This window comes from Balaenoptera borealis (genome assembly GCF_965194805.1).
Source record: "Balaenoptera borealis genome assembly, chromosome: 7".
Classification (NCBI taxonomy): domain Eukaryota; kingdom Metazoa; phylum Chordata; class Mammalia; order Artiodactyla; family Balaenopteridae; genus Balaenoptera; species Balaenoptera borealis.
This window is the reverse complement of record NC_138864.1, coordinates 72,337,383-72,360,023: the sequence shown is the minus strand read 5'-3', so window position 1 is coordinate 72,360,023 and position 22,641 is coordinate 72,337,383. Positions and strand designations below refer to the sequence as shown.

At 38.1% G+C, this 22,641-nt stretch overlaps 1 protein-coding gene across 8 annotated transcripts in view; it reads left to right on the top strand.

The window, feature by feature from the left end:
* GNGT1 (G protein subunit gamma transducin 1) overlaps window positions 1-19,182 on the top strand; it is a 293,847-nt gene extending 274,665 nt beyond the window's left edge. For 5 of the 8 annotated variants that reach the window (XM_082398676.1, XM_082398678.1, XM_082398681.1 and 2 more), the window contains 2 exons: window positions 7,189-7,294; window positions 18,916-19,182. In XM_082398676.1, coding sequence (XP_082254802.1) covers window positions 7,189-7,294; window positions 18,916-19,044 — 235 coding nt within the window. In that variant the 3' untranslated portion in view covers window positions 19,045-19,182. Of the gene's footprint in view, window positions 1-4,592; window positions 4,693-7,188; window positions 7,295-18,915 lie in introns of all 8 variants that reach the window. The other 3 variants (XM_082398682.1, XM_082398679.1, XM_082398680.1) reach the window with 2 other exon arrangements.
* The last annotated feature ends 3,459 nt before the right edge of the window (window positions 19,183-22,641 follow it).

Below are 22,641 nucleotides of genomic sequence, written 5' to 3'. Positions count from 1 at the left end.
GTTTTATTTTTCTCCTTAGGACTTATCACACTATATTGCCTCATTTAATTTTTTTAACCTTATTCATTGCCTCTCTCCTTCATTAGACTGTAAGTTCCCTGTAGGCAAAGTTTTCTGATTTTTTTTTCTCTGCTCTACCCTCAAGCATCTAGAATAGTGTCTGGCACATAATAGCACTTGGTAAATATTTGTTGAATGAATGAATAAAATGTTAGCTGTTATTCTTTAATAGTCCCAAGTATAATGTCAGGATGAAAAAGAACAGTATGAGACATAATTTATACCCATATGATTACAAGCTTATTGTACATAACAGAGTAGATTTGTTTCTGAAAAAAATGCGTCAAACTGAATGTTTATAAATCAACATATTTAAAGTGCTAACAACATTTCTATTTCAAAGAATCTGTGATTGACCCTCTGTATAAAACAAAGGACTTTTAAAAATTAATTTTAATAGTTTCCCCTAATATAGCCCTTATAAGTTAAATATTTTATTAGTCAAGTTTTCTTTTTTTTAAAAATAAATTTATTTATTTATTTTTGGCTGCATTGGGTCTTCGTTGCTGAGCATGGACTTTCTTTAGTTACGTCGAGCAGGGACTATTCTTCGTTGTGGTGTGCGGGCTTCTCACTGCGGTGGCTTCTCTTGTTGTGGAGCACGAGCTCTAGGCATGTGGGCTTCAGTAGTTGTGGCACGCACGTTCAGTAGTTACGGCACGCGGGCTTTAGAGCGCAAGCTCAGTAGTTGTGGCACATGGGCTTAGTTGCTCCGCGGCATGTGGGATCTTCCTGGATCAGGGCTCGAACCCGTGTCCCCTGCATTGGCAGGTGAATTCTTAACCACTGCACCAGCAGGGAAGCCCTAGTCAAGTTTTCTTACTTCAAAATACGTTAATCTATGATGTGTAAAAGCAAACAGAAAACAAGTAGCCTTTTGACTTTACACTAGGCCATTTTAGTTCTAAATAAATTATCAAGAAACCTATGGGAACTCTGAAAGACATTAGTGAGACACTAAGCTATTCTACATAGTTCTATCCTTAACATCCCTCACCCGTACCTACAAAACCAGTGAAAACCATAAACAACATGACAGTTTCAAAAGGCCCCCTAGGGGGCACTATTGCTCCCATTGAGAACCAATGCTCTGTGGATGGGGTACAGCTCTGAGATACTTTCTCCCCCTCCTCTTCTCTTCTTGGCTTTTTTGGGCCTTAGCTCCTCTGATAGTAGTAGTGCAGGATGGAGGAAGAAGTAAAAAGTGACATATATTCTACCTAATGGGGGTATGTTTCTCCCCTGAATTAGCTGTAACTGCTACCTTAGCTTGTTGCTCTATGAGTCTTCATTCCTCCCCTTATATTCTGGTGATGGTGGGGGTAGGGATACTTGGTAACAGTTCCAGCAATCTGATCTAGCCCCTCTTAGGTCTTCCCATGGAGGGTGGCCCAACCTGAAAGTTTAGAATGTAAGTGGCCTAGTTAGTGGAGGAACTGGGGGGATGGAGGTGGTTAGTGCCCTTGGTCGTCAACTCTGTGCTTTCTTTCTCTATGTAATTCTGGAGTAATGGAGTATATATTAAAAAAAAAAAAAAAAAAAAAGCAAACCTACTCCTTAAAACTAGTTTGAAGAGGGTAACTGAGAGAAGTGAGCTAGAGTGGAAAACATCCCAGACCAGAAAACAAACATTTGTGTTATAACCCCAGCTCTGTTGTCACCAACTGTGTGATTTGGGGCATTTCAATTCTCTGGATCACCTTTGCCTCATCTGCAAAATGGGATAAAGGGCAATTAAATGATAAAATGGCCAAAAAAGCACATGAAAAGATGCTTAACATCACTAATTATTAGGGAAATGCAAATCAAAACTACAATGAGATATCACCTCATACCGGTCAGAATAGCCATCATCAAAAAAATCTACAAACAATAAATGCTGGAGAGGGTGTGGAGAAAAGGGAACCCTCCTACACTATTGGTGGGAATGTAAATCGGTACAGCCACTATGCAGAACAGTATGGAGGTTCCTTAAAAAACTAAACATAAAACTACCATATGACCCAGCAATCCCACTCCTGGGCATATACCTGGAGAAAACCATAATTTGAAAAGATACATGCACCCCAGTGTTCATTGCAGCACTATTTACAATAGCCAGGACATGGAAGCAACCTAAGTGTCCATCAACAGAGGAATGAATAAGGAAGATGTGGTACATATATACAATGGAATATTACTCAGCCATTAAAAAATAACAAAATAATGCCATTTGCAGCAACATGGATGGACCTAGAGATTGTTATACTGAGTGAAGTAAGTTAGACACAGAAAGACAAATATCATATGAGATTGCTTATTTGTGGAATCTAAAAAACAGGTACAAATTAACTTATTTACAAAACAGAAGTAGAATCATGGATATAGAAAACAAACTTACAGTTACCAGGGGATAAGGTTGAGGAGGGATGAGATTGGGATTGACATATATACACTACAATATATAAAATAGGTAACTAGTAAGAACCTGCTGTATAGCACAAGGAACTCTACTCAATACTCTGTAATGGCGTATATGGGAAAAGAATATAAAAAAGAGTGGATATATGTGTATGTATAACTGATTCACTTGCTGTACACCTGAAACTAACACAACATTGTAAATCAACTATACCCCAACAAAAATTTTTTTTAAAAAGAGCAATTAAATGATATTATATCTGAATCCTTTTATTTTTTAATTTGTAACTTTATATTTTCACTATTATTAAAATGAATATATGTATATAACTATATATTTAATATAATAAATTTACATATAATTTTTAAAGATTCCACTTATATAATTTTTGAAGGTTCTATATTATTATTTTATTTATTTTTTTATACATCTTTATTGGAGTATAATTGCTTTACAATGTTGTGTTATTTTCTGCTGTACAACAGAGTGAAACAGCTATATGCATACATATATCCCCATATCCCTTCCCTCTTGAGCCTCCCTCCCACCCTCCCTATCCCACCCCGCTAGGTCGTCACAGAGCACGGAGCTGATCTCCCTGTGCTATGCAGCTGCTTCCCACTAGCTATCTATTTTACATTTGGTAGTGTATGTATGTCAGTGCTACTCTTTCACTTCGTCCCAGCCTGCCCTTCCCCCTCTGTGTCCTCAAATCCGTTCTCAAAGTCTGCATTTTTATTCTTGCCCTACCACTAGGTTCCTCAGTACCATTTTTCTAGATTCCATATATATGCATTAGCATACGGTATTTGTTTTTCTCTTTCTGACTTACTTCACTCTGTATGACAGACTCTAGGTCCATCCATCTCACTACAAATAACTCAGTTTCGTTTCTTTTTATGGTTGAGTAATATTCCATTGTGTATATGTGCCACATCTTCTTTATCCATTCATCTATCGATGGACATTTAGGTTGTTCCATGTCCTGGCTATTGTAAATAGTGCTGCAATGAACATTGGGGTGCATATGTCTTTTTGAATTATGGTTTTCTTAGGGTATATGCCCAGGAGTGAGATTGCTGGGTCATATGGTAGTTCTATTTTTAGTTTTTTAAGGAATCTCCATACTGTTCTCCTTAGTAGCTGTTATCTATTTACATTCCCACCATCAGTGTAGGAGGGTTCCCTTTTCTCCACACCCTCTCCAGCATTTGTTTCTAGGTTTTTTGATGTTGGCCGTTCTGACTGGTGTGAGGTGATACCTCATTGCGGTTTTGATTTGCATTTCTCTAATGATTAGTGATGTTGAGCACCTTTTCATGTGTTTGCTGGCCATCTGTATGTTTTCTTTGAATCCTTTTAAATCCTTGACTTCAGTACAACTCTGAGCATTTGAACTCTCCATGCAGACAATATATGCTGTGCTTCTCTGTGTATCTAGGTGTCCTTGAGGGTGGTGAGAGTTTTGATCCTCACTCTTTGAAATTTTTCATACAAGACCCATGGTATCAAATTTGGCAAGCATTCTCAAATCTTCTAAGATTCACCTCCACCAAATGAAGTGTGTTTTGCTTAAATTATTATTAAATATGGTGAATCACAGCATTTTAGATTTAAGAAATCATTTGTTATTAATATGAGGTTATATACTGGAGGGGAGCAGAATATGCCACCCCAAAGTATTCCTCTCTGGCATAAGGAGTATTTTGAGCTAATTATTTTTAAGAAACAGCAGACACAGGAGAAGCCATGAAAACCAAGTAGAAGTTATCCTCTTATAAGAGACATTTACATTTATAAGGGAAATCTCCACTTGTAATTGTGTCTCCCTCTCTGTACCAGAAAGAGAAGGATGAATCTAAATCTCTAAAAGCTCTTATCAGTGAAGAAGGCAGCAACTCAAATCTCATAATCCTTGTTTACTGTGCTTTGCCTGCTAACCTCCCATGTCTGACTCCTCCTCCGCCTCCCCAACATCTTCTTTTGTCTTTAGCTGGAAGCAGCGTTTAAGGTGGTGGCTTGGGCCATTTGTGGGAGTTACTCAGTTTTCCTGGGTCTCTCCCACATATACAGGAGGTATATACGTTACTAAACTTTTGTTTGTTTTTCTTCTATTAATCTTGTATTACAGGATGGTCTCAGCCAAGAACCTAGAAGTGTAGAGGGAAAATTATTTTTCCTCCCCTGCAACATGGTGCACTTTTCTCTATGTCTAGGTGAATATTTCTGATGTAAGTTGCAAGTGACTTTATCAATGCTTTATGATTCTCTTCTGTATACCAAACAGTATACAAAACAATACACAGGGATAAGGACATAAGTTATGAAAGATATGGATGCTCTTGTAAAGGTCTTTACAATCCTTTGTGTCTTAGAGTTCTTAGAAGCAGAGATAAGACAGGGACACTTGTCCAAGTGATTTATTGATGGTGAGCTCTCAGTAGAAATCTCTGAAGGAAGGAGGAAAGCAGGATGAAGGAGGAGAAGATAGGCACAGATGCGATTTCAGAAGTCTAGCTTCATCCTGAACCCATGGGGTGCTCAGGAAGTTTCTCAATTACACCAAGGCTTTTCAGCCCAGAGGCAAGTCATCTGGGCTATTAGAACCCCACTTCAGCCAGCCATTTGCTACAGGACACCCACAGGGGCCACTTGTCATAATCTTCCAGACATCACCAGCTGAAGTGGCTTCCGTCAGCTAAGGACAAACGTATGTAAAGGTTTGGTGGTCAACAACCGCAGTTTCTGGAGGTATAAATACCCAACCCTGGAAAGGGAAAGGGGGGCCTGGGAAGGGCACCAACGGCATCTACTACACATGGTATTAAAGGAGCTAAATCATGTCCACATGATATCCTTTAAGAGCATTTATAAAGCCACCTATCAGCAAGTGACAGGTAAGACAACACAATCTGAAACTCTAGAGGTACAGAGTAAGTGAGTAACATCAGCTAACATGTACTGAGGGCTTGCTCCATGCTATGCAGTGTTATGCAGTCTTTATTCTTCTCAGAAAACATCTACAATGTAGGTACTATTATTGCTCCTATTTCCTAGTAAACTGAGGCACAGAGAAGTTACATAACTTGATCAGGACCACACAGCTAGCAAGTGCCAGTGAATGATTTCATTGGCAATATATGGTAAAGTTTCTCTGGAACAGAGAAAATGAAATTCTAACCCCTACCCCAAACCAAAATCTCTTAAGTTGGGCCCCCATTTTAACAAATTCCTAAAGTGATTCTTCAAAGTCACTGCCAAGTGGAAAACATTTTCCAAGATGGAGAAAAGTTGTGCAAAAGACAATGTCAACAGGTAAAAATGATCAGCAGAAACAGAGGTGCTTGTGAATTTTTGCAGATAGTCTAAAGGGAGTAAGAAGGAAGGTGAGAATAACACTGAGAATGGGCTCTTGAATACCAAGCAATAATTACACAGGAAGATATAACTTTTTTGTTGTCATATTGATTCTTAAGAACAGAATAAAATAAAAATTAAAAGGATACCCATTGGCTTTGGGTACCCATCGGGTGTTCTCTTCTACTTCTGTGCTGGCCTATGTAGGCATTTATCCCTAAAAAATAGGTTAAACTACCTTTTTTCCAGAGAAGAACAGAATATTATAAAACTAAGAAGGAAAAGAATATTTCCTCAAATGTTTCGGAAATGAAAATACTATATAAGTGCAAGGAAGTAAGTTAATTGCTGAAATGTGATTAGCAGCATATTTTTATGTAGATGTATGATGTTGTTTTCTGAAATAACGTGTGACCTGAATGTGTCTACTTTAATAAAAATACGTCGTCATAGAAGTTGGACCAGAGAAACAAAAGAGAAGAGGGGACCGAAAGAGGAGAGATTATAAAGCATGATGCCACTTGGCTACAATGAAATGTTTTCCAGGCAATTTCATACAGGAATCATTAGCCACTGTGCCATCTTCCCATTGCCCATTGATCTAATTAAGAAGAAGAAGACATTGTTAAAAGGGCAGAAGAGTCTGGTTTTTTATGATGTACATCAGGAGATCAGACTCACCGCATCCCCTTTAACCTGCTGCATTTGCTCATCATTGCTGTCCAATTCGTCGTGACAATTACATACAAAAAAATTCCAGGAGAAACACATCTAAGTAGTATGCTAGTTTGTTTCTAATTAACAAAGTTATTCGTTTGTTATATTTTCATTCCATTGGTTTATATTTCAATTCATTATTTATAAGGAACTTATAATGACACTTTTTGTATGTTTCTCTGTTAATACCAGATCAAATACTCCAGCGATTTAGGGGATTAATGGGCAGTCCTCAGAATGACCTCAAACTAACTTAAATGGCATAAATCACATGAGGGAGGGCTTTGGAGTTGGAGATAAGGGTTGGAACCTCAAGTTTTTACACTGTGTCAAAAAAACAGGGAAAAGGAGGCGCATTGGATATTTAAGATTATATACTGACTGAACTGACCTCTCCCCACAAACCTACTAGCAGGTGTTTAGAGTCAAATACTTAGTTTAATCATATTAATGAAGATTAGAAGGAAGCTTTAAAATCTCAAGGCTAGTGTGCAGTGCTAGAATTGTTCAGAGAGCATTCAAGAGAAATTGATTATCATAGGAAGTTAAAACAAACAGTTCACTTAGTAAGTTAAGAGCTGAGGGAAGGGTTGGCTAACATTAACTTGACATGAGTCTAGCAATTCAGGTGTGTAAACTTTCTACCTTTTCAGCAGGCAAAAGATGCCAGTGATCAATATTGAGGACCTGACAGAAAAGGACAAATTGAAGATGCAAGTTGACCAGCTCAAGAAAGAAGTGACACTGGAAAGAATGCTGGTAAACTGCTGCTCTGTTTTGAATTTTATTTTTAAACTAGAGATAACTGTAGCGCTACCAGGTTAAAAACCATTGAAGGGGAGCAGAATTTGCCACCCCAAAATATGCCTTTTTGGCATATGGATTATTTTAGGCTGATTATTTTTGAAAAATAGCAGACACAGGGGAAGCTCTGAAAACCAACTAGAAGTCACCCTTTCCTAAGAGACAGTTACATTTATAAGGGAAATCTCCATTAGTAAGGGTGTCTCCTTCTCTGTGTCAGGAGGAGAAGCATGACTCTAAATCTCTAGAAACTCTTATCATGGAGAACACAAGGACTTAGATCTGCTTAACAGCCTTACCCTTGTTTACTGTTGTTAAAAAACAAAATTCAACTGAGTAAATTTGAAGATATAATTGACTTTATTAAATAATTCATGAATTGGGCAGCATCCCATCTAGCAAGTAGAAAGGCTCACCAAGGAGCTGTACAAAATGGAAGGTTTTTATAGGCACAAGGCGGGGGACAAGGAAGTCATAAACAAAAGAGAATTATTTCAGGCAGGAGCAACTTCCTTTGGGGGAAGAGCAGGGTTCTATCATGCAGATTACCTCACTAGTGCTGATCAGGAAGTTACAGACTGATAGATATAAATTCCACTCCTGGGAAAGGCTGAAACTGCAGTTAAGTTAGGTATTAAGTTTTGGTTTGTTGATGTGGGGCTTTGTCCATTTAGGGACTGTTCTTTGTTTTTGCTTTTTTTTTTTTTTTTTTAATACTGTGCTTTTCCTTTGTTTTTTTTTTTTTCCCAAATAAAAAAGGTGTATTTGGGGTCTTAAGAATTACAGTTCAGGAGACAGATTTGGGTAGAACGGAAAGAGTGTTCCAGGGAAGAGAAAGAGTCAGAGGCTTACAAAGGCAAAGCCAAGAAGTTGTACTCTGACATAAGGGAGGAAATATTTGTCCTTAAGGGATAGGCTGCCGTGAATTATTTTAGGGTAAGGCTCTGGTAATTATCTTAAGCCCATAACTGGCTCCCCACACCCCTGTCATCCACACCTACCATCTTCTTTTGTCTTTCACTGCAGTGGGATTTAAGGTGGTGCCTTGGACTATTTCAGGGAGCTACTCAGTTTTCCTGAGTCTCTCCCTTGTATACAGGAGGTATACATGTTATTAAACTTCTGTTTGTTTTTCTCCTGTTAATCTGCCTTTCTTATTAAAGGGTTATCTCAGTCAAGAACCTAGAAGTGTAGAGGGAAAATTATTTTTCCTCTCCCACATCATTCACTGGAGAAACTCAATATAGTTGAAAACAAGTTGTTCAGATAAAATTCATCAGAAATTAAGAAAATTAATAATCATAATTATCTTTTGATTAGAGTTAAAATCAACAGTTTGGCAAACTAGTTTCCATAAGCCAAATCCAGCCCTTAGCCTGTTTTTCTATGGCCACTAAGCTAAAAATGTTTTAAAATTTTTATAGAGTTGTTTTATATTTTATTTTTTAATTTTTTTTAACATCTTTATTGGAGTATAATTGCTTTACAATGTTATGTTAGTTCCTGCTGTGTAACAAATGATATACATATATACCGATATCCCCTCCCTCTTGCATCTCCCTCCCACCCTCCCTATCCCACTCCTCTAGGTAGTCACAGAACCCCAAGCTGATCTCCCTGTGCTATGCGGCTGCTTCCCACTACCTATCTGTTTTACATTTGGTAGTGTATATATGTCCATGCCACGCTCTCACTTCATCCCACCTTACCCTTCCCCCTACCTGTGTCCTCAGGTCTATCCTCTACGTCTGTGTCTTGATTCCTGTCCTGCCCCTAGGTTCTTCAGAAAAAAAAAATATTTTTTTTAGATTCCATATATATGTGTTAGCATACAATATTTGTTTTTCTCTTTCTGACTTACTTCACTCTGTATGACAAACTCTAGGTCCATCCACCTCACTACAAATAACTCAATTTCATTTCTTTTTATGGCTGAGTAATATTCCATGGTATATATGTGCCACATCTTCTTAATCCATTCATCTGTCGATGGACACTTAGGTTGCTTCCATGTCCTGGCTATTGTAAATAGTGCTGCAATGAATATTGTGGCACATGACTCTTTTTGAATTATGGTTTTCTCAGGGTATATGCCCAGTGGTGGGATTGCTGGGTCGTATGGTAGTTCAATTTTTAGTTTTTTAAGGAACCTCCATACTGTTCTCCATAGTGGCTGTATCAATTTACATTCCCACCAACACTGCAAGAGGGTTTCCTTTTCTCCACACCCTCTCCAGCACTTATTGTTTGTAGATTTTTTGATGATGACCATTCTGACTGTTGTGAGGTGATACCTCATTGTAGTTTTGATTTGCATTTCTCTAATGATTAATGACATTGAGTATCCTTTCATGTGTTTTTGGCAATCTGTATATCTTCTTTGGAGAAATGTCTATTTAGGTCTTCTGCCCATTTTTGGACTGGGTTGTTTTATTTTTTTTCATATTGAGCTGCATGAGCTGCTTATATATTTTGGAGATTAATCCTTTGTCATTTGCTTCGTTTGCAAATATTTTCTCCCATTCTGAGGGTGTCTTTTCATCTTCTTTATGGTTTCCTTTGCTGTGCAAAAGTGTTTAAGTTTCCATAGGTCCCATTTGTTTATTTTTGTTTTTATTTCCCTTTCTCTAGGGGGTGGGTCAAAAAGGATCTTGCTGTGATTTATGTCATAGAGTGTTCTGCCTATGTTTTCCTCTAAGAGTTTTATAGTGTCTTGCCTTACATTTAGGTCTTTAATCCATTTTGAGTTTATTTTTGTGTATGGTGTTAGGGAGTGTTCTAATTTCATTCTTTTACATGTAGCTGTCCAGTTTTCCCAGCACCACTTTTTGAAGAGGCTGTCTTTTCTCCACTGTATATTCTTGCATCCTTTATCAAAGATAAGGTGACCATATGTGCGTGGGTTTATCTCTGGGCTTTCTATCCTGTTCCATTGATCTATATTTCTGTTTTTGTGCCAGTACCATACTGTCTTGATTACTGTAGCTTTGTAGTATAGTCTGAAGTCCGGGAGCCTGATTCCTACAGCTCCGTTTTTCTTTCTCAAGATTGCTTTGGCTATTCGGGGTCTTTTGTGTTTCCATACAAATTGTGAAATTTTTTGTTCTAGTTCTGTGAAAAATGCCATTGGTAGTTTGCTAGGGATTGCACTGAATCTGTAGATTGCTTTGGGTAGTAGAGTCATTTTCGCAATGTTGATTCTTCCAATCCAAGAACATGGTATATCTCTCCATCTGTTGGTATCATCTTTAATGTCTTTCATCAGTGTCTTATAGTTTTCTGCATACAGGACTTTTGTCTCCTTAGGTAGGTTTATTCCTAGGTATTTTATTCTTTTGGTTGCAGTGGTAAATGGGAGTGTTTCCTTAATTTCTCTTTCAGATTTTTATCATTAGTGTATAGGGATGCAAGAAATTTCTGTGAGTTAATTTTGTATCCTGCTACTTTACCAAATTCATTGATTAGCTCTAGTAGTTTTCTGGTAGCGTCTTTAGGATTCTCTATGTATAGTATCATGTCATCTGCAAACAGTGACAGCTTTACTTCTTCCTTTCCGATTTGTATTCCTTTTATTTCTTTTTCTTCTCTGATTGCCATGGCTAAAACTTCCAAAACTATGTTGAATAATAGTGGTGAGAGTGGACAACCTTGTCTTGTTCCTGATCTTAGAAGAAATGGTTTCAGTTTTTCACCATTGAGAACGATGTTGGCTGTGGGTTTGTCATATATGGACTTTATTATGTTGAGATAAGTTCCCTCTATGCCTACTTTCTGGAGAGTTTTTATCATAAATGGGTGTTGTATTTTGTCAAAAGCTTTTTCTGCATCTATTGAGATCATCTTATGGTTTTTATCCTTCAATTTGTTAATGTGGTTTATCACATTGATTTGCATATATTTAAGAACCCTTGCATTCCTGGGATACACCCTACTTGATCATGGTGTATGATCCTTTTAATATGCTGTTGGATTCTGTTTGCTAGTATTTTATTGAGGATTTTTGCATCTATGTTCATCATTGATATTGTCCTATAGTTTTCTTTTTTTGTCACATATTTGTCTGGTTTTGGTATCAGGTTGATGGTGGCCTCATAGAATGAGTTTGGGAGTGTTCCTCCCTCTGCTATATTTTGGAAGAGTTTGATAAGGATGGGTGTTAGTTCTTCTCTAAATGTATGATAGAATTCGCCTGTGAAGCCATCTGGTCCTGGGCTTTTGTTTGTTAGAAGATTTTTAACCACAGTTTCAATTTCAGTGCTTGTGATTGGTCTGGTTATATTTTCTGTTTCTTCCTGGTTCAGTCTCAGAAGGTTGTGCTTTTCTAAGAATTTGTCCATTTCTTCCAGGTTGTCCATTTTATTGGCATATAGTTGCTTGTAGTAATCTCTCATGATCCTTTGTGTTTCTGCAGTGTCACTTGTTACTTCTCCCTTTTCATTTCTAATTCTGTTGATTTGAGTCTTCTCCCTTTTTTTCTTGATGAGTCTGGCTAATGGTTTATCAATTTTGTTTATCTTCTCAAAGAACCAGCTTTTACTTTTATTGATCTTTGCTATTGTTGCCTTCATTTCTTTTTCATTTATTTCTGATCTAATCTTTATGATTTCTTTCCTTCTGCTAACTTAGGGGTTTTTTGTTCTTCTTCCTGTAATTGCTTTAGGTATAAGGTTAGATTGTTTATTTGAGATGTTTCTTGAGGTAGGATTGTATTGCTATAACTTCCGTCTTAGAACTGCCTTTGCTGCATCTCATAGGTTTTGGGTCATTGTGTTTTCATTGTCATTTGTTTCTAGGTATTTTTTGATTTCCTCTTTGATTTCTTCAGTGATCTCTTGGTTATTAAGTAGTGTATTGTTTAGCCTCCATGTGTTTGTATTTTTTACAGATTTTTTCCTGTTATTTATATCTAGTCTCATAGCGTTGTACTTGGAAAAGACACTTGATACGATTTCATTTTTCTTAAATTTACCAAGGCTTGATTTGTGACCCAAGACATGATCTATTGTGGAGAATGTTCCATGAGCACTTGAGAAGAGAGTGTATTCTGTTGTTTTTGGATGGAATGTCCTATAAATATCAATTAAGTCCATCTTGTTTAATGCATCATTTAAAGCTTGTTTTTCCTTATTTATTTTCATTTTGGATGATCAGTCCATTGGTGAAAGTGGGGTGTTAACGTCCCCTCCTATGATTATGTTACTGTCGATTTCCCCTTTTATGGCTGTTAGCATTTGCCTTATGTATTGAGGTGCTCCTATGTTGTGTGCACAAATATTTACAATTGTTATATCTTCTTCTTGGACTGATCCCTTGATCATTATGTAATGTCCTTCTTTGTCTCTTGTAATAGTCTTTATTTTAAAGTCTATTTTGTCTGACATGAGAATTGCTACTCCAGCTTTCTTTTGATTTCCATTTGCATGGAATATCTTTTTCCATCCCCTCATTTTCAGTCTGTATTTGTCCCTAGGTCCGAAGTGGGTCTCTTGTAGACAGTATGTATACAGGTCTTGTTTTTCTTTCCATTCAGCCAGTCTGTGTCTTTTGGTTGGAGCATTTAATTCATTTACATTTAAGGTAATTATCGATATGTATGTTTCTATTACCACTTTCTTAATTTTGGGGGTTTGTTTTTGTAGGTCTTTTCCTTCTCTTGTGTTTCCTGCCTAGAGAAGTTCCTTTAGCATTTGTTGTAAAGCTGGTTGGGTGGTGCTGAATTCCTTTAGCTTTTGCTTGTCTGTAGAGGTTTTAATTTCTCTGTTGAATCTGAATGAGATCCTTGCTGGGTAGAATAATCTTGGTTGTAGGTTTTTCCCTTTCATCACTTTCAATATGTCCTGCCACTCCCTTCTGGCTTGCAGAGTTTCTGCTGAAAGATCAGCTGTTAACCTTATGGGGATTCCCTTGTATATTATTTGTTGCTTTTCCCTTGCTGCTTTTAATATTTTTTATTTGTGTTTTTATTTTTTGATAGTTTGATTAATATGTGTCTTGGAGTGTTTCTCCTTTGATTTATCCTGTATGGAACTCTCTGCACTTCCTGGACCTGACTATTTCCTTTCGCATGTTAGAGAAGTTTTCAACTATAATCTCTTCAAATATTTTCTCAGTCCCTTTCTTTTTCTCTTCGTCTTCTGGGACCGCTATTATTCGAATGTTGGTGCATTTAATGTTGTCCCAGTGGTCTCTGAGACTGTCCTGAATTCTTTTCATTCTTTTTTCTTTATTCTGCTCTGTGGTAGTTATTTCCACTATTTTATCTTCCAGGTCACTTATCCGTACTTCTGCTTCAGTTATTCTGCTATTGATTCCTTTTAGAGAATTTTTAATTTCATTTATTGTGTTGTTCATCATTGTTTGTTTTCTCTTTAGTTCTTCTAGGTCCTTGTTAAATGTTTCTTGTATTTCCTCCATACTATTTCCAAGATTTTGGATCATCTTTACTATCATTACTCTGAATTCTTTTTCAGGTACAGTGCCTATTTCGTCTTCATTTGTTTGGTCTGCTGGGTTTTTACTTTGCTCCTTTATCTGCTGCGTATTTCTCTGTCTTCTCATTTTGCTTAACTTACTCTCTTTGGGGTCTCCTTTTCACAGGCTGCAAGTTCATAGTTCCCATTGTTTTTGGTGTCTGCCCCAGTGGGTAAGGTTGGTTCAGTGGGTTGTGTAGGCTTCCTGGTGGAAGGGACTGGTGCCTGTGTTCTGGTGGATGAGGCTGGATTTTGTCTTTCTGGTGGGCAGGACTGTGTCCGGTGCTGAGTTTGGGAGTGTCTGTGAACTTATTATGATTTTAGGCAGCCTCTCTGCTAATGGGTGGGGTTGTGTTCCTGTCTTGCTAGTTGTTTGTCATGGGGTGTCCAGCAGTGGAGCTTCCTGGTCGTTGAGTGGAGCTGAGTCTTAACGTTGAGACAGAGATCTCTGGGAGAGCTCTCACGATTGATATTACGTGGGGCCAGGAGGTCTCTGGTTGTCCACTGTCCTGAACTTGGCTCTCCCACCTCAGAGCCTCAGGCCTGACACCCCGCCGGAGCACCAAGACCCTGTCAGCCACACGGCTCAGAGGAAAAGGGAGAAAAACAAAAGAAAGAAAGAAAACAAGTAAATAAAGTTATTAAAATTAAAAATTTTTTAAATATTATTAGAATAAAAAAGTAATTAAAAAAAAAGAAGAGAGCAACCAAACCAATAAACAAATCCACCAATGATAACAAGCACTAAAAACTAAACTAAGGTAAACATAAAAATCAGAAACTAGTCAGTCACATACAGCAAACCTCAAGTTTACAGTTGCTCCCAAAGTCTACCACCTCAGTTTTGGGATGATTCGTTGTCTGTTCAGGTATTCCACAGATGCAGGGTACATCAAGTTGATTGTGGAGATTTAATCCGCTGCTCCTGAGGCTGCTGGGAGAGATTTCCCTTTCTCTTCTTTGTTCGCACAGCTCCTGGGGTTCAGCTTTGGATTTGGCCCCGCCTCTGAGTGTAGGTCACCTGAGGGTGTCTGTTCTTCGCCCAGACAGGAGGGGGTTAAAGGAGTGACTGATTAAGGGGCTCTGGCTCACTCAGGCCGGTGGGGGAGGGAGGGGTACGGAGTGCAGGGCAAGCCTGCGGTGGCAGAGTCCGGCATGATGTTGCAGCAGCCTGAGGCGTGCCATGTGTTCTCCCGGGGAAGTTGTCCCTGGATCACGGTACCCTGGCGGTGGCGGGCTGCACAGTCTCCCGGCAGGGGAGGTGTGGATAGTGACCTTTGCTTGCACACAGGCTTCTTGGTGGCTGCAGTAGCAGCCTTAGCGTTTCATGCCCGTCTCTGGTGTCCACGCTGATAGCTGCAGCTCACGCCCATCTCCGAAGCTTGTTTAGGCGGTGCTCTGAATCCCCTCTCCTCACTCACCTCAAAACAGTGGTCTCTTGCCTCTTAGGCAGTTCTGGACTTTTTCCCGACTCCCTCCAGGGTTAGCTGTGGCTCACTAGCCCCCTTCAGGCTGTGTTCATGCAGCCAACCCCAGTCCTCTCCCTGGGATCTGACCTCCGAAGCCCAAGCCTCAGCTCCCAGCCCCTGCCCGCCCCGGCAGGTGAGCAGACAAGCCTCTCGGGCTGGTGAGTGCTGGTCAGCACCGATCCTCTGTGCGGGAATCTCTCCGCTTTGCCCTCTGCACCCCTGTTGCTGCACTCTCCTCTGTGGCTCCGAAGCTTCCCCCACACCCACCCCCCCTTTTCCACCAGTGAAGGGGCTTCCTAGTGTGTGGAAACCTTTCCTCCTTCCCAGCTCCCTCCCACTGGTGCGGGTCCCATCCCTATTCTTTTGTCTCTGTTTCTTCTTTTTTCTTTTGCCCTACCCAGGGGAGTTTCTTGCCTTTTGGGAAGTCTGAGGTCTTCTGCCAGCATTCAGTAGGTGTTCTGTAGTTGTTCCACATGTAGATGTATTTCTGATGTATTTGTGGGGAAGAAGGTGATCTCCACGTCTTACTCCTCTGCCATCTTGAAGCGTCCTCCTATAGAGTTGTTTTAAATAAAAGGGAAAGAAAAATAAAATGAAGAATATGAGACGTCATATTTTAGCTAAGCAATAAAGTAAAGCAATGCATACAGGCATTTCGTTTTTACTTTTCTAAATTGATAAGCTTCTCTTTATTTGATATTGTTCAAATACTTTTAGCCAAGACATCCCCTCCAGCACTGTCATGGCCAGTAATGAATGAATACATTCTATTCCTTCTTTGCAAATAAAAATGAGTTCACGCACAAGAACTCACTGGTTTCTCCTAAAAACATTTGTCAGATCTTAGAAATGGTTACCAAAAGTCCTCTGCCAGTAGAAGGAGGAGAAATGGCAAAGGAATAAAAGTTTCCACCAAACAGTGACTGAAGCTTAGAAAATGTAGATAAGTATTTTAGATTTCTTTGTTTTGGGAACATCAGTAGAACAAAAACTCCTCCACAAGTGATAAGAGTATATTTCATATTTCTTAAAAAAAACAAAAACAAAAAAACCTCATCAGGCCAAAGCGAAAAAAGGAGCTTGTATTATCTTCATACTTTGCTCAAAACTTTTAGTCCCAGTAAAAATTGGAATTTTGGCTTCTTTTATGTTTATAGTTGTCTCAGACTTCCCTGTTGCCCTTTCCATACAGGCAAAACATGTATTGCTGTAAAGATAAAATTAAATCTGTAAACAGCACAGAAGCTTGGAACACACACCAAAAAAGTTTAAATCCTTATGTTTGTAATTTGGGGAAAATAAACTTTTGAGGTAAAGGAGGGTTATCTTTTTCTTCTTTATTTGAAACATCCAAAAGCTGTTTTGTTATTTATATACTCAGGATTGTTTTGTAGGCAGTTTGGTTGTCATCATGTTTACTATTCACTTGTGGCAAGTTCACCTGGGAGTTTTTGTTTTCGATAAATATCACATCCATCCCCATTTGTCAGGTTTTGGGGTTTCTTTGCCCTATTACTCAATGTGTCTTTGCTCTTGGAAGTCAATTTAATCTAATATCAGACTGCCAAAACTACACACACATGCACACACACAGAACTTTCCAGGCCTGAACCCAGAGCTCTGACACAGGATAGCATAGTGTCATCACAGTACGGGTAAGTGGGTATCCTCTGGAGCCATATTCCTGGTTCAGATTGTGGCTCTACAACTTACTTCCTGTGTAATACTCACTTAAATAAGCTAACTCATCTGTGCCAGTTTCTTCTTCTATAAAATGGGAATAGTAACAATATGTAATTATTATTACTTTAAAAATTATTATTTATATCTGTGAACCAGACTGATTCATAACATGCCTCAACCTACTTTGCTGTTAAGGCAACATTATTGTCAGAGTAAGACAACTCTTTGCATCCAGTTTCTAAAGCTGAAAGATTTGCGATGACTATAAGCGAATATAATAGGCAAAAACTAAAAGCAATCTTTATAGTAATAGCTACCATTTGATTGACTATCTATGTATGCCAGGTACTTAATGCAGTCTGTGTTGCTTCTCCTATTTCATAGATGAAGTAACTATACCTTAGATAAACTATTTTAACTAAGGACACACAGCTGCTGGTAAGTGGGTAGAGTCAAAATCAAACCTGGGATGGCCTGAATCCAATGCCCATGCTCTTTCCACCATGCCATGTAATCCTGTATTAAACTATATATACACTTATAATAAGGCTCTGTGAAATAATTTTGAAGCACATACACTCACATAGGATTTTAGGTAGTCTGTTGCTCCTCCATATCCTCAGATCCTAGCCAGACACTGTCAAAACTAACCCCTCACTGAGTCCTGTTCCTGACAACTGGTTGGGGCCCAAAGAGCTGGTGTTTGGAAGACGGGGGAAAAAGTGAATCTAAATCTCAAGTTTGAATTTTGAGGAGGAAAAAAGTGAATCTAAAGTGTTACATATTTCAGACGTGTGCATAAACTCCAAGTATCGTCCTGTGAAGGAGCCACCTGACCAATGCCCTGCCCCCGATTAGAAATGATCTGCTCTAATATGTAGATAATGAGTTTGCAGAGTTCGAAGTAATCTCAAGTCTTCTGTCTAATGTTGCTTAGATCTTTCATGCAAAAATGGTGTGAAGATTTTATTAAAACAAAACAATAAATTCCTTAGGTAACTTACAGAATGGTCACTTCATGGACTGCCAGAAATGAAGCAGTTTTGTGTTAATGTCATGAAGGATAAATTAAGTGAAAACAAAACAAGTTGACAGTTAACAGAAATGAATAATTTGGTCCCATGTGTGTATATGCATGTGTATACACACACACACACATACACACACATACACGTACTCATACTTACACATGTATAGAACTTTGCCTCTCTCTAAACAGTATGTTACATGGTACATTAACAGGCTCTGGCTGAGTCCATTAAAATACTAAAGCCTGATTTTTCACAGAGTCATTACTATAAGGGAGCAGACGACTAAGGAGCAAGCTCATAAACAAAACGAATGATTTAGTTCAGCCAATATTTATTTACTGAGCACCAACTAAATGCAGGCTCTGTTCTAGATGCCTGGGATACATGTGAACAAATCAGCCAAAGGTCCCTTTGGAGCTCACCTTCAAGTTCACAATCATGATCAATCATTGTAGACAAGCTTAAAATAAAATTACATGTGTATACTTCTGAGAATCCAGGAGTGGTGATAAGCCTGGAATTTAACAATTATTCATTCCCTTCCACCTTCACAGGTCACATTTTTGGACTGAAGAAAACGATTTAATCAATGCTCACTCTGGTAATGTTCTTGACTTGTGTTGTCAGCTGTGTTCTGATCCTTGGACCCTGTCTCCTCTAAAGAAGCTGGAGGCGGCGTGCGCTGAAAGCCCTTAGCTGGAGTATGGCAGCTAGTTAGCCTTTGCCCAGAGATATCCACAAGGGCAGGGCAGGGAGCAGCTATTTCTTCTTCTCTGGTAGAAAGTACAAATGCATTGGCAGAAAGCAGAATCACATTAAAAAGATAGAACACACACAAAAATTATTATTATAAATGCATTCTTGGATTCTGCAGTATTCTCTATTAAGCCAAATGAGTCATCTCTTTCTTTTTTTCCTTTAAGGTGTCCAAATGTTGTGAAGAAGTAAGGGATTATGTTGAAGAAAGATCTGGGGAGGATCCATTAGTAAAGGGTATCCCAGAGGACAAAAATCCCTTCAAGGAGCTGAAAGGAGGCTGTGTGATTTCATAAAAAAAATTTTTTTAATTCCATGGAATATCCTGAGCTTTAATGACATACTATTTGGTCATATGTAATAGTACTATTAAGCATGTACATGAATTTTTAAATTATAAATATGAGCATTTAATAAAATTTGAACTGTGATAATGCATAAATCTATGCTTTTCTTAAAGTACTTAGCACAGGGTTTAACACATAATTGACAACAAATATTGATTGACCCATTTCTTTAATAATATGTTTTATAAATGAGTCTATATTATTCTGGATGCCAGCATATAGTTAATGTTTTATGTTTCTCCATTACCTTTCAGCACTCTTAATTTCATGGTTAGACTTGTATTTTCCCCAACCTTTCACTTACGTAGAGAATTAAGAAATCTATTCTTTTGATTCACGGAAAACCTATCTTGGCAGAATGTATGCTGTGAAGAGTTTTGTTGTTGATGTTTTGTTTTTTGTTTCCCTTTCTCAACCCGCAGTCAGCAGCAATGGTTTTAACATAACCTCTTTCTGCATTCTTACCAGTTCTACTTGTCACCAATGACATGACTTTTTCCCAGAATGCCAGTTGGATTAAGGGTTCAGTCTGTGGTCATGGAGCATGGTGGATTTAAGCAGCACTCAAATAAAGGTCATGAGAAGCCAGAAAGGTCTGGCTCTGGCACTTTACTGCCTGCCTGACTTTGGATAAATTACTTAATCTCAGTTTCTTCTACTGTAGGATAGGGATAATAATGATCCAACCCCCTTTTTCATGGTGGTTAAATATTATACTAGGGTAACTACAGCACTTAGCATATTGTCTGACATGTAGTAAGACCCAATAAGTGTTAACTAGTATTATTACTGGGAACAGAACTAGACAAAATATTTAGAATCCTTTAAGATGCATGCTATTCCCTCCCCTCCCCACGAAGACTCACCAGTATAGTCCTTTTTTTCTGCAGCAGTGTAAGGGCAAGATGATAGAATAATAGCCATCACCTGCATCATCTTCCTAATCAGTTTCCTCCCGGCATCTTAACTGAGTTTTCATAAGCCAGATTTCACTACCTTTGTGCTAATGACTAAGAGATAACTTGCCTATGTTTCTTTAACAAATGACAAGTGTAAACTACCCCAACTCGGAAACTATTTTTGTTGTTAGTGTCTCTTTGTTGCTATCCCACATTTACAGTGCTGTTTTTAGATACATTAGTAATCAGAATACTCAGAAATGCTAATTGATTGTCATCCTTTTAAAAAACAAGATAAGAGTTACCTACAATTGGGCCTGGAAGGGAATCTAAAGGTCGTCTCAGGTTTGGCTCCTAGCACAGTGCCCTCCTACTCTGGCCAGAGTAAATGTTCAGCAAAGATCTGTTGACTCTTGTCCAACCCCTTCATCTTGGCATGGAGAAAATCGAGAATCAGAGAAATGAACTGGCGAATTTCTCAGGGCCAGATTCTAGATCTCTGGATGAATCGCTAGCAACACACTCCAACACATATCAAACTGTTAACTGAGTCTAAGCGCGTACTGCTTGCTGCACGACAGGCCAATAATCAAGAGATGAGTTCTTCAGGCAAAAGGAATAAACAACTCTATTCGGAAAGCCAGCAAACTAAAAAAGATGGTGGGCTTGTGTCCCAAAGAACCATCTTGCCTGAGTTAGAATTCAGGCGTCTTTTATACTAAAAGGGGAGGGAGTGAAAGTCAAACATTTCCTGGTTCCCATCAGCCTCTGGAGGGGATGTATTCATTTCTTCCTACCTGCCATCGTTCACAGGTGGGCCTGGTCAGGATGTTTCCTGTGAGCTAAACAAAGGTATTTTAGCTAAATGCATATTACCTAGGAGGCAGGGTTCCCAAATATGGGCCATTATGTATAATTTAAGCTTATAGGCAATATCCCTTTAGTGATTAACTTGTAATAGAATACAAAAGATTCTTCACTATTACAAAACATGCTTTGTGTATTAAGGGATTCCAAGATAAACTACAGGAGTCTTGTCTTTTTTCCTCAGGAGAAGGTTTTCTCCCCCGTGTAAAATTACGAAAACCCTCTCCAACCTCACCCCCAGCACTCCCTATCTCCCTTTCCCACTCTAATTTTCCTCCATAGTACCCACCACCTTCTAGCATCCTATATATTTTATCTATTTGTTTGTTTAATTGTGATCTATCTCTAGGAGCTTTTTCCATGTGCCATTTAATGTTTATTAAGTGTTCAATATATATATTTTTTTCTGATTAAAAAAATATGAAGTCTTGGCTTTGGCATTTAGTAACATGTATAGTCCTAACAACATCTCTACCTTTCATCTAACAACTGGAAATAGATTCGGGAGCCAGAAGATGCTACATTAAAACCCTGACTCATCCACTTTATAGCTGAGACCTTCAGATAAGTAATTTCAACACTTGAACTTTGTAAAATGGATTAAGGTGGATCCTTATGTGACTATATAAAATCATTTAGATAGGAGATAAACATATAGAAAAAAAGTAATAAATGTCTTCTATTATTACAAAACCTTTAGACTTCCTGTAGTCAACAGACTTAACTATTAAATAATCCCTGACGTGCCACCTCATTTTCTCACCTGGATTTAGTCATACTGATCTCTCCACCTAAAATGTCCCTCCACTCCACCTCATTTCAGCCTTTTGAAATCCTACCCCTCTTCTGAGGCTCACTAAAAACTATCTCAGTCTCTCATTCCATTCCCAGCGTATATCTCTTAAGTCATTTAACATTACTTTGCTTTCTCTTACTATAATTTATATGGTTGTCTTAATATCAATGCTATACTATAAATTTCCCAAGTCAGAAACTCTGTTCATCTTTGAAACTGCCATATCAATTAATAAATTGTCTCTACAATTTAATTAACTTAATAAGTGTTCAATTAAAAGCAGGCAAGGTAGGTATTTTTTATATTGTATAACTCAGAGTTCTTATTGGCTTAACAAATGATTAAATCAACCATAGGGTAAAATTCCTGTTGCTTAAAAATACAGATTGTCAGCAGAAATTTGAATAAGATAAAAATTATAGGAAAGATGTATAGAGAAAGATGGTCCAGGAAGAAGGAAATAAAATCATGAATGTCCCTCAGCCTACACAGCTACAACTGGCAGTCAGTGACTCTGGGTTTTTTTCAGAAGTTATTATTCCAGGGCCACCATTGCACATATAAGTGAGTTTAAACTTTAGCAAGAAAAAAAAAACAAAAACCCTCACTGTTATTTTAATTTGGATTGATTTGATTTTAGCCCAATTTCAAAACAAGGCTAATTTCAAACTTCCTAAATTCTTAAAAGAATGTATTGTCACAAGGAAGACGTTAAACTGAGTAATGAAAAAGACCAATTATATGCAGTAGAAATTAAACTCTTGTATGGACAGAATTGGTAAATCATTTTGATACCATGAATTGTAAGTAATTGTTAATGTAAATTGGAACATCAGACCTGGTCATCCTGTGATTTCCTATTATTTTTATCTGGAAAAGGAATCTTATAATAAATTGAACCAATATCAAATGAACCGAGTACATCAAATGTGGGTTAAATATTTCCCATAAAGAAACAATCATTTTCATGGCCTAAACAGTCAC